Genomic DNA, 12869 nt, shown 5'->3' with positions numbered 1-12869 from the left:
GCCGGTGATGTACTTCAATATGTATTTCACTTTGCCATTTTCGGGCATAGAAGCATCAATACGTGTGCAAAGGTGTAGATCATCGTCAATATAACTGGTGAGTGTCTCACCCGGTTTTCTCCCTCACTTTCCAAAGCACTGCTCGGCGAGTAACTTGCGAACGGCGCGGTGACTCAAAACTTCAGCGGTAAAGGTCTTGAACGCTGACCAGGACTGAAGGTCGACTTCGTAATTTCTAAGCGCAAGTAAGCCAGTACCGTGAAGTAGTAGATGACGGTATTTCTTTATCCTTTAATTTTGGTATCTCTTCTGCCACCACGTAATCGGTATGTTACGACGGTTACGCGACACTATGTACATGTAATTCTTGCCATGATCTGCAGTGGATAACCCGTTGCTATTCAATAAATAAAAGAAATAGAATGCTTTTTTCCCAAAGACAATTTCTTCACCACTTTGTTTAATTCCTGTAGTTATTATTAATGTTTCATGCCAAACACACAAATTTAGGCGCATTTCCTGTAGTGGGTACATACCATATATGTGTTTACAACCCATCATTATCTATGACCGTTGCCGTTGAGGACCTTCGGGTCATCGACATCTGCTCAAGAGTCCTCGTCGTCGTGAAAGTTTGACGAAAATGGATCGCGCAATGCAAAATTACTGGGACGCCGTTCAGAACGAGCAGCTGACGCCGCAGTGCCTGCAGAGGGTACAGCGGGACTTGGTGGAGTTCCACGCCGACCCCCCGCAGGGAGTGTTCGTCGTCCCGGAAGATAGCGACATGAGCGTGCTGCACGCCATCGTCTTGGGACCCTGGGGCACGCCTCTCGAAGGTGGCCTCTTCCACCAGCAATTGAAGTGCCCGCCCGACTACCCGATGCGGCCGCCTCGTGTGCGTTTCCTGACTGGCGCTGGAAAAGTATCCTTCAACTCGCACATCCGCGGCGAGCACATCTGCCTCAGCCTACTAGGCACGGCTCCTAATGGACCGAGTTGGAGTGCCGCGCTGAGCATCGGCAGCCTGCTCGTCTCCATACAGTCCTTCCTGGCCGACGGTGCTATGGAGAGCATGCGCCACGACGCGATTAAGGTGGCCGTATGCGACACGATCGAAGACTGTCTACAGGAAAGAACCGAGCCTCCTACGCAACCGGCTCTCACGCAGAAGGTTCTCAAATATTTCGCTGACAACTACGCAAAGTACGAGGACAGGAACCAGGCGCAGATCAGTTCCTGGGGAATACTCTCGTGGATTATGGGTGTGGCGTATGGCAGTTACGAACCGCTGCTGAAGCGACTTCGCGACATCAAAAAGAGGATCGACGAAAAGGATGTGACGGCCAACGGACTACAAAATAAGGAGTGACCCAACGGTTTCATGTCACCCCCCTCCCCCCCCCCCTTTTTTTTTTACGACGGAACACGTCAGCTGAAGAACGAATGCTGGGGCGGTCCGGCATCAGCCCATATTTCCACGAAACGTAAAATTAAGCGCTCTTGAAGCAGCTCGCGAAATTGGCGAGATCTAACGCAAATATTAGACGGCCGCTGCAACATAGGAAGGCGGCGTTTGTCATGGTTGAGTAAAGCATTTGGATGTGTTGTAGCTTGCGCGAAAAGGAGACCTTGAATCTATAAGTGCTCATCACCTGGCCCCATCGAAACGTTTGGTTAGACAGGTGAAGTCCTAAAGCGCCGCCTAGAGAATGCCTTACCGCAACATTTTTTTAATCATATTGGTTCGCTATTAGAGAGAATACGCAAAACTGAAATGTCGTGGAGCAGTGCAGGCAGGCGATCGATGAACTTCACTGCCAGCATTGACACACTCCTTACACAGCGTCGACTTTGCTGTCCACAGGAGACAATCATTCTCTGCCTCCTTCGGTTCAATGAGCCCAAAGACCCTTTCTTTCTTATTTTTTTTTTGTTGCTTCTAATGTAAATACAGACCTCCCGAACACAAAGAAATTACCGGGCCATATATATCCAATATATCCAGATAGATCCAACAGTCCTGAATATTTTGCCACAAAGCTTGTTTCAATAGCTTAGCGACGTCTAAATTCGGCTAGATGAATTTTATTTATTTATTTATTTATTTATTTATTTATTTATTTATTTATTTATTTATTTATTTATTTATTTATTTACAGTTACCTCACAGGCTCCAGTAGGAGTACGATCTGAGGAGTATTATGTATTCAATTTTTCGTGGTAGTCTGTTCTCCCCGTTTGATGTTCATCCAAAGCTACGTTGTTACAGTGTTACATTTTAAACTGTGTTTCTGTCAAAGAATATGCCTCTAAGATCCCATATTGGAGCATTTTCAGGCGGTCTTCGCCAACCCTGTCGTAAAGTACGAGCACGTCTTCATACGTCCAGCGTGCGAGGCGGCTGTCTCTCTGGTGGTCCGGAAGCAGAAGGAAACCCAGAGCGACCCGCACTGCTCACAAACAGAAGCCTTCGTAGAGCAACGACAAAGCTTATTTTCTCTCTCTGTCTTTAAAGCCTATCGCTTCTGTACGCAGGAGCTGAATGCCTCCTGACGTCATGACTGTTCTTTCGCTTTCGTCCAGTGATCGCTGCCGCTTCCACAGACGAGCACAACCAGGAGACATGACACTATTGTCTGTATCTTGGGGCCAACGTCATCAAACTAAACAGTAATTACTACACGACGTCAGGGAGTTTTGGTATGTCAGAGCGTCACGATAATGTCGATGACTCCCGGGTAGCATATTGTGGGGAGCTGTACTGACAAATTATCAGGCATCACGATTCCCAACTTCCACCGTATGCACTCGTCAAGTCTCAGAATCTACAACACTTGCGGCGAACGCTTACCATAGCAGTTCTTGCGACTCTTGCGATATTGTCGGCGCACCTCTAAGCGGAAACTGTACCTTGGAATCTGCCATCTACATAGGTAGGAAAGTAGGAATTGCTATGTTCGCCATCCTCTGCATTGAACCTAAAAATGTACGTTCCGGTTGCAAGAAAAAATATTTAAATTATGTAAATAAATTAATAACTGGTAAGTAAATAAATAAATAAATGGTAGGTGGTACCCGCACATATACGATTCAAACACTGACCACAGGTCGTTCTTCTGAAGCGGTGATAAGTCAATTTACCTAGGGTGTTTCTGAAAGTAATCTGTTAAACACTTTAGTGAATATTTCTTCAATAGTTGATTATCCATTTCAATTTTTGCGCTATTAGTGCCCGCGTCTTTGAGTCTTCGAGTTGACATTTTCTTTTAAAAGAAGTGTTTGCTTAAACACACAGTATGCTGGAAGTTCTAAAGCACTGTTTAGAGGAGCGTGTCACTGCAACAATTTTTCGCATTTGTTCTCTATTAGAGGGGATAGGCGAAATTGTAATCAAGTGACAAAATGCTGCCAGAAGGTGAGCTTCACTGCCAAATGCGATCCTCCCTCCAACAGTCTCGACAGTAGTATCCCCAGAACACTTTCCTTAACTGCCTTCTCCGATACCTGAGCCTGGACCCACGCGACATCATGCGTCCCGCCTTCTGATCTTCTTACCGTCATTTATGTCCGGTATTTTTTTTTTTTTCGCATCAACCAATGATTCATCATCAGCAGCAACATCAGCCTGCTATTGCGTCCACTGCCGGACGAGGGCTTCTCCCTGCGATCGCCCAATTACCCCTGTCGTGCTCAGACTGATACCAACTTGCACCTGCAAATTTTCCAATTTCATCACCCAACCTAATTTTCTGCCGTCCTCGATTGCGCTTTGCTTGGTACACATTGTGTAACGCTAATGGTCTACCACATGAACACCCTGCGCATTACATTGCCTGCCCAGCTCCATTTTTTTCTCTTAATGTCAATTAAAATATTGGCTATCCCCGTTTGTTCTCGGACCAACACCGCTGTCTTCATGTATCTTAACGGTACGTTGAACACTTTTCGTTCCATCGCTATTTGCGCGGACCGTAACTTGTTCTCGGGGTTTTTTGTCAACCTCCAAGTTTCTGTCTATATGTTAGCACTGGTAGGATGCAATTATTGCATATCTTTCTATTCAATGACAGTTGTCACGAGAAGTGCCCTGTCAGTATCAGGCAATCACTGCCGCATGCGCTCCAACCTGTTTTTATTCATCTGTAAATTTATTTCTTGTGATCAGGATGCAGAGTAAGTAATTTATCAAGATAAACCTACTCCTTTACGGACTCTAGAGGCTGAACAGGCGATCGTGGACTCTAGTTCCCTTTGCAGGCTATTGAACATTATCTTTCTCTTGTGCATATTAATGATTAAAACTTTCCAAACCCTAAAAGTGACAGGACCAGCGTGAAAGAATCCTGAATAATATAGCACAATGCTTCTTTCTACATGCTTAATTCACGGCCACGAAACATCACTTCTATTTCGTAGTTAAAGCTGACTGGAATTACACAAAATACTTCAATGATTGTAAGCGGAAGGCGGCATTAAAGACTATTTCTTTTGGTCAACAATTTTCACAGAAGCACCAGGCTAGACTATTTTAGATCAGAACAACTTAATCTCGTAGATTTTTGGTGCTTAAAAGGCTGCCCAGTATGACGGCAATAGATAAAACCTAGCGCTTATTAACAGGGAGTTTTACCTCGGGCCCGACTCCAAGGGCGCCTGTTCAAATACACGTGAAATGCAATGTTTTTCTCTGATAACTCATAGGCCAATTTAAATCAAATGCATTGTACATGAGCGAGAAAGTTAAGGTCTAGAGAATGTTGGAAGCAGAATCTTTATTTATGACTTGGAATCCTGAACAGACAATGCCGAAGATTCGAAACTCTAGAAGCACATTGTTTCCAAATCCGTAACTGTGCGCCAATAACACATATCGTAATTCTGTAAGCTGCGTCCGTCAAAGCATCTAAAGCGGATAAACTTGATATATGAATTTATCTCTTAGATGAATATGTTACGATGTTTACAAGACTATTGTCCCGATTAGCGAGGCAGTCGCGCCACACTTCGCTACGTTTCCAATGTGCACTGATACTATCTCGACCGAGAGAGGGTGGTTTAACCGCAAAACATCAGGAGACGGCGACGAAGGCGGGCATCGTGATCACGGAAAAAAATAGAAGGAATACATTCGCTTTACTGGTACATCGTTGTGACTATGCGAGCCGCGAGCGGTTCTGCCTAACGCGGGTGCCCGGACGGCCTTCAATCACCCCTAACGCTCTTGTTGTGGTCGATGTCTCCTTGGGAAACATGTGGAAGCGTCAGTGCTTTTGTAAGGTGGTGAAGTCAACGGCCTCTTATCATTGGCGCCATCTCATGTTGGTCCTCCCTTTGGTGCCTGCTGTGGGCGTAGAGGGGTGACGCTTTTTCGAGCATGTGGGACATCATCTCGACATGGGAAAGCATGCTTGAATGCTTCCAACACATGAGAGGTCGAAGTACCGGCTGATCGTAACATCCTTGTCGGCAATGAGGGAAATCGTCCCTACATCAGAAAGCTCGCTTCAATGTCTCCCACACTTGAGAGACCGATCAAAACACAGCGAAAACAGATTGTCCGCGCCAACCACAATATCGCGATATGAAAGCAAGTATGGAGCAGCGCTCAAATGTACTATTAGGAGGTATCCCAATCGTCAGTGTTTTTTTTCTGTGGGAGGAATATACCTAAAAGAAGTAACATCAATGAAAGATAGAAATACGCACTTTATAGGACCTAACGCATCAATGAAAGCGTCATTGACCGAAGGTAGTTGCCGGTAGCAGCTGTGCAGACCCTTATGTTATATTGTATTGGGCATGAATGGTACGTTTTTTTTTATGCCTAAATTAAATAAGAGGTTTATGGTAGGTGTAGAACTACACTGCGGGCACAAATTTTTTCTTCAAGGTGCTAAGATTAAAGAGATATTCTAAAATAATCTACGTAGCTACCTTGAGAGGCTATGCAGTCTTTACAATGTGGTGTCTCGTGGTGCTGAGGTAAGCGTTGGCTCCACCGACAATGCTGTGGCCACAAGCGCTGTCTAGAGCTATTCTATATTTTGCTGTTCCAATACTGCAATCACGATAGGTCAAAAAGTCTTCGGGCCACCCCCACCTATCTGTCTGTCACGCAACGTCACTAACACAGCTAAAGCTCTCCATCTCATATGACTTATGTGCGCTAATTTTGCGTGATTATGCCAAACAAAAAAAAGTATTATTTCATATTCGACGTCCACCTTTTGGCCATTAGCCGTCTCCTATTCATCAAAAGTGTTCCTAGCTGCGCCGACTTCGTCTTTCTGTCACCAAAAATCACAATATCGCGTCAAAGCGACGTGTACGCGTTCAAGCGGAAGGAAAAAGCCGCACCAATCTGCTTTCTTTTTTTAATAGCCAGAGATATTCCCCTTTTCCGAAAGGGATAGGAGATGGCTGCGGGCCGACCGCTCAAGTGCTGACTACTCGCACCTGCGGGAGGGCACGGATTTATTTGCGTGACAGTATAACATTAACCAGCCCTTATGTCGAGTACAGAACATCGCTGTGCCAACTTTTTTGCGCTGAAGATCTGTTTTAGCGGTATTCTTAACCTTGCGTTGCACTCCACAGCGATTTCCGACCAATTACCGCAAGGAGAGAAGGGGCAGCGGTCCAATCGGAGACGCCGGCACCACCCTCCTCATCCGCTTACTTATTTTAACTGCGCTGGCTCAGCCCCTTGGAAACTCTCCCCACTTGATCGTGCATCTCACGTCTTGTCAATCATTTAGATAAGAAAAACCAATCAATATAGGCAGCGCTATTCGTTTTAAAGGCAAAGAAAAGCAACCTCCTATAAAGCAGGAGAGCATTTGATTCGGCTGTTCTCACAACGCTGCTGGTCACCGCCCGATGCTTGAGTCAGTGTTTACCTAAATTTCACCTTAGGAGATTACAATAAAATAGATTGGAATACTTTCACGTTATAGCGCCCCTGGGAGGTTTCTGCATTTTTGAACACATAACAACAAAGCGCCAAAATGGGCAATGACAAAGAAACGTACGTACACTGGAAGTCGGCACTTTCTGTACACTTACCTCTCATCGTTCTTGTTTATTCTTTCTTTCGCGCTGCCCGCTTATGAGTTCTTGACAACCAGTCAGACCACGACCGATATCTAGCTCCTTGGACGTTCTATAAAATTACTTTCCCACTTTATAGACATACGTTCTCTGTAGAAAACTTCGGCAGAGAAACTTAAGACTGCTTACCTGTGGAATGCCAATGGGTTACAGTCCTTTTCGTGAATAGTTATTTTCACAGCTGTGGTACAGATTCGTTAGCTTCATGGTTTAATTTTTCTAATTTATTTCCCGATTTTCAGCACCTTTTATTAAAGCATGCACCACCTAAAACAAAAACCTGCTTTTAAAAGTCATTAAAGTCTATTTCATTTATATGCAAAAAAACTCATCAAATTTGGTGCAGTCGTTGGCGATGAAAGCAAATTTCTCGTTTTCCTAGTTTTTAGACAGGAGCGCCTGAGCTATAGCTTACTCCCAAAACACGTGTAATATATTACTGAATTAGAGAACTGTATATTATGTATCCCTTGTAGAGTTGTGGTGTCGAATGGAGGCGTTCGCCGCGCAACATGTATGACTTTGGGGTTTCGACACCAGTTGTTAACCTCATCACTAATTTTAGGGCATAGCTCATAGGCGCCCGTGCTTGCGTCTTGCGTTGGCATAGTCCTTCGGCCTCGTCGCACTGCAGAACCGAGCGAAGGAATGCAGTGAAGGATGAAAGCGCAAACGCGGAGAGCAATGGAGGATGAAAGACGGCGATAGCTAAGAGGGCACAAAGAGAAAATCTGAGAAGGAGGGGTTAGCGGAACCATGAGGCTGAAAGCGGTGGAGGAGGGTAGGGCGAAAGCGTATGGAGAAGAGCGTAATGCCGCGCAAGACGGTCTCTGCGGTGACGACCGCTTCGAGATGGCCCCAGAGTACGGCGCCGCCATCTGTTCACCGATGACGCAATTGATAAAGCATGCGCTGAGCGCATTCTCTGGTATCATATATGAACACCAAGCGCTGCATGGGTGGAGGTTTGTTTGCGGTGGCTGCTGTGATTCGCGCCCACGCGTCACCCACGCGCTGCCTGTCCTGATCGCCCGATTAGCGAGGCAGCCGCGCCACACTTGGCTCCGTTTGCCAATGTGCCGCTCGAGACAGAACGTTCGCCCCATTCATGCTACTCAATGCGTTCTCATCCGAACATAAACCATGTAACTATATATTCATAGAATAAAATATTGGCAGGCACATTTCTTTCACGAATAGAGCTACGCTTAAATTTCGCATTACGGAGTATCGTAATCATCGGTCATGTTTTTTTTTTTTTCAATTGCAGGTCTGCGTTGGTTAAGAACGTCAACACTAGCCCAAGGCGGAAGAGATGCATGTTGAGATCTGAGGTGAACACAGCGATGTCACCGAGACAGCATAGACACGTTCTCCATTTTAAGTCGCGCATGATGTCCACCGTTGGTTCAAACGTCGCAAGCCAATTGCATAGTCCCAAAGCCATCACGTTAAATTTCTATCAACCGTCCGCAATAATGAATGTGATTCCAGATCTATCAACTGATGACATTGGGACCTGCTAGTAGTCAGAGCGCCAATCCAAGGAGCAAAAGTGAGTTCTTAGCAAGCTGTGCAGAGCTTCGTTAAGTTGAGGTCGAAGGTTTACGTTTTTTGTGTAATGTTATTAAGACTGAGACAATCGACGCAGAAGAGAATGCTCCCATCTTTTTGTGTGGCGATGACCACCGCTGATGCCCACGGACTATTGGAAGGTCGAATGACGAAACGTTGAAGCAAGTCGTCATCGTGCCTACTGATCACCTGACACTCTTAGGCTGAGACATGGTAAAGACATTGCCAATATGGCGCGTTGGAGAAAGTATCGACGTGGTGTCTGACGGTCGATGTGCGGCCCAGAAAAAAGGCTCAGTGACCTCGAAAGAAGAACGAAATAGCAAAGCAGGTTCAGAAACTATGATCGTTGCTTGGAAATGAGGCCGCTCGCTATGAAAGAAGAGAATACGTCACTTGATGACGGAGTACAAGCGAAATGTCAATGTGTTCAGCGAGCTCTGAGTCAGTGAGTTCTGAGTGGAACGAAGCATACGAACATCAGGCACGTCGATAGCAATGACATCACCAAGTGGCTGAACAGGGCTAAGCGCTTCGCCGCAGAACGCTATCATTCTTAGAGAAGCGGTTTGGAGACAACTATGGCTCAAATATGATGTGTAGCAACAAGGACCGGAATATCTTTGCAGGTCATGAAGAGCTGCGTTGGAGTGAAAAGGTGAAAGCTTTTGGAGACACCGCCGCAGAATACGGGAACAACGGCAGACGAGCAGGGTGGTATTGCGATGTCTTCCCGAAGGACCAGCTTACCATGAAGAGAAGTGGCGGCGGTGACGGGCACATCCGAGAGAGGCGATAGCTCGACATCAGCAAGCGCACAGTTGATGGCGGTGTTTATTCGTGCGAGAAAGCCCCAGCCAACAGTAACATCGTGAGAGAAGGACGGGAGAAACACAAACACGACAATGTAGAGAATACCATGAATAACAACTCTTGTGCATGCGGATGAAGGCAGAACTGGCCGGGCGCTTGCTGTGCAGAGAGACAACCCAGAAAGTGGCGTCGTAACTTTTCGCAGAGAGCGAGACTGGCGTTTGTTCTGTAGAGAGATGGCTGATACATTGTCAGTTAGCGCAAGGATATGGACCCTGTCAACATTAAAATAGACAACGTTCGAAGGCGACAATGGAGGACTTGTACAGATCGATGGGGACGCAGTTCCAGCCTGCTGAACTGCGGCGTTGAGTTTTCCTCTTGTGTGAATGAAAGCCGCCAACGCATGGGAGACAACGAGCAAGGACGCAGGTAACGTGAACGAGGTGCAAGTAACGGGCACACGACTGGTGGCCTTCTCGACTGCCGACTTGGATAAGCGTGGTGAATAGGTTGATCTCGGCGTGGCAAGGTTTCCACACGAAGTCGTCCGATTGCAACATGCGGCAGCGTCAACGTCGTGCAACATGTCCGGGTATACCAAAGGGAAAACATAAGGGCCTCTTGTCCTGCGTACGCCAAGGATTTACAAAGACGGGAGCAAATCGACTAAGAGGACGACTAACGGGTGGAAGCGGCCGTGGATTTATCGCTGCAGCAAACGGTCAACAAGGAGGCTGCGCAGCGACGGTGAGGGCAAGGGAGTGGAGTGGCAACAAGGTACTGCTGATGCGGCATTGGTAGGGCCTCACGAACTTGCTCTTCAATAAGCAGCAATAACAGCTGTGTCTTACCAGTACTCACGCACGGGGCAGAAACCTGGAGGCTTACGAAAAGGGTTCTACTTAAATTGAGGACGACGCAACGAGCTATGGAAAGAAGAATGATAGGTGTAACATTAAGGGATAAGAAAAGAGCAGATTGGGTGAGGGAACAAACGCGCGTTAATGACATCTAAGTTGAAATCAAGAAAAAGAAATGGGCATGGGCAGGACATGTAATGAGGAGGGAAGATAACCGATGGTCATTAAGGGTTACGGACTGGATTCCGAGGGAAGGGAAGCGTAGAAGGGGGCGACAGAAAGTTAGGTGGGCAGATGAGATTAGGAAGTTTGGAGGGTCAACATGGCCACAATTAGTACATGACCGGGGCAGTTGGAGAAGTATGGGAGAGGCCTTTGCCCTGCAGTGGGCGTAACCAGGCTGATGATGATGATGATGAAGCAGCTGGAGCATCGGGGGTGAGCTGGGCAGGGGGTGGTTGTGGCAAAGGCTGCAGCCGGAGAAGTTCCGCGAACGGTCGCCGAGAAAGCTGACGTACGTCTTGCTCTCACACTAATGCTTGGGTTTGTGTCGACAAGGGGAGTGATCAGAGAGGACGGCCATGGCAGACAGGGCGTCGTCAACCACTGCATGAAGGGCGCCTGGCCGACACGCGCTGCCTCCTCATCTCGTCGTAGCTTTGGCACAACTTTATGAACTCTGCTTCAGTATACGGAGACTCTACGCGATCAACACGGGAGAAATGTCACCCGTGATGTCCTTCAATATCTATTTCATCTTTCCATTCTTGGGCACAGGAGCACCAACACGCTTGAAAAGATCTAGATTATCTTCAATATAAGTGGTGAATGTTTCACCCAGTTTTCAACCTCTCTTTGCAAACCACTGCACGGCGAGCAACTTGCCAACGGCGCAGTGACCCAAATCTTTAGCGGAACTGGTCTTGCACGCTGACCAGGACTGAAAGTCGACTTCGCAATTTCTACCCGCAAGTAACCCAGAACCGCGAAGTAGATGGTATTTAATTGTCCTTTATTTTGATATCTATTATGTGACCAGCTAGTCGTTACCTTCCGACGGATACGTTGTAGGTTTCCTTCTTGCTATGATTTGCAGTGAATAACCCGTTGCTATTCAATAATTAAAGAAACAGAATATTTTCTTTCCAAAGAGGATTTCTTCAGCCCTTTGTTTCGTTCCTATAGGTATTATTAATGTTTCATGCAAAAGACAGTTCAAGGCTCATTTCCTGTAGTGGGTACGTAACATACATGTGTTTAGAACCCATCATTATCAATCACCGCTGCCGTTGAATACCTTCGGGTCATCGACATCTGCTCAGGGGTCCTCGTCGTCAAGAAAGTTTGACGAAAATGGCCCGACCAACGCAAAATTACTTGGACAACGTTAAGAAGGAGGAGCCGACGCCACAGTGCTTGCAGAGGGTGCAGCGGGACCTGGTGGAGTTCCACGCCGACCCCCCGCAGGGAGTGTTCGTCGTCCCGGAAGATAGCGACATGAGCGTGCTGCACGCCATCGTCGTGGGCCCCTGGGGCACGCCCCTCGAAGGTGGCCTCTTCCACCTACAGTTGAAGTGCCCGCCCGACTACCCGATGCGGCCGCCTCGTGTGCGTTTCCTGACTGGCGCTGGAAAAGTATCCTTCAACTCGCACATCCGCGGCGAGCACATCTGCCTCAGCCTACTAGGCACGGCTCCTAATGGACCGAGTTGGAGTTCTGCCCTGAGCATCGGCAGCCTGCTCGTCTCCATACAGTCCTTCCTGGCCGACGGCGCAATGGAGATCATGCGCCACAACGCGATTAGGGTCGCTGTATGTGACACGCTCGAAGTCTGCTTACAAGAAACATCCGAGCCTCCTATGCCACCAGCTCTCACGCAGAAGGTCCTCAAGTACTTCGCCGAAAACTACGCAAAGTACGAGGACGCGGTCCAGGCGCAGATTAACTCCTGGGGAGTATTCTCGTTGATTTTGGGTGTCGCGTACGGCAGTTACGAACCACTGCTGAAGCGACTTCGCGACATCAAGAAGAAGATTGACGAGAAGAACGTGACGGCCACCGGGCAACAAAACAACGAGTGACGCAGTGCTCCCTGGTTACTCAAGTCCACGATCGCAGCGTCGATTCTGCGTGTGCCCGCGTGCCCTCTGAACTTAAAATTAAGGACTCTTGATCTGTTACGGACATTAGCTACATATTAAAAGAAGATAAATTAAGCCGCTCCGCAACTAAGGAAAGCGTGTTTACCACAATTGGAATAAAGCCTTCGGATCTGCCCTTGGTAGCGGTGTGGGATTGATTAAATATTTTCGTGCTCATCACTGGGCCCCATTGAAAGTTTGGTTAGACAGTCGATGTTCTGAAGCACATTGTAGAAAGCGCTTTATCGCGAGATTCTTCTTTCCTTTAATTTTGTTGGCTATTCGAGAGCATCGTCGAAGCTGACATGTGCCGCAGTGCCAGCAGGAGAACTTCACTGCCAACATCGACACTCTGCTTCCCAG

At 47.2% G+C, this 12869-nt stretch overlaps 2 protein-coding genes across 2 annotated transcripts; both read left to right on the top strand.

Moving 5' to 3' along the window:
• The first annotated feature begins 655 nt into the window (after positions 1-655).
• On the top strand, positions 656-1372 carry LOC126520675 (ubiquitin-conjugating enzyme E2 Z-like). The gene has a single exon (XM_050169466.1). It carries the CDS (start codon positions 656-658, stop codon positions 1370-1372), a length of 717 nt encoding a protein of 238 aa, XP_050025423.1.
• A 10345-nt stretch (positions 1373-11717) lies between these two features.
• LOC126520677 (ubiquitin-conjugating enzyme E2 Z-like) lies at positions 11718-12446 on the top strand. The gene has a single exon (XM_050169467.1). The coding sequence runs from the start codon at positions 11718-11720 to the stop codon at positions 12444-12446; it is 729 nt and encodes a 242-aa protein (XP_050025424.1).
• The last annotated feature ends 423 nt before the right edge of the window (positions 12447-12869 follow it).

This window comes from Dermacentor andersoni, chromosome 3 (genome assembly GCF_023375885.2).
Source record: "Dermacentor andersoni chromosome 3, qqDerAnde1_hic_scaffold, whole genome shotgun sequence".
NCBI classification, from domain to species: Eukaryota; Metazoa; Arthropoda; class Arachnida; order Ixodida; family Ixodidae; genus Dermacentor; species Dermacentor andersoni.
The sequence above is the reverse complement of the archived record's forward strand: the minus strand, read 5'-3'. Positions and strand labels throughout refer to the sequence as shown.

Bases quoted from the DNA above. Each gene is read 5' to 3' on its own strand.
- LOC126520677 (XM_050169467.1), top strand. From the start codon at position 11,718: ATGGCCCGACCAACGCAAAATTACTTGGACAACGTTAAGAAGGAGGAG.
- LOC126520675 (XM_050169466.1), top strand. From the start codon at position 656: ATGCAAAATTACTGGGACGCCGTTCAGAACGAGCAGCTGACGCCGCAG.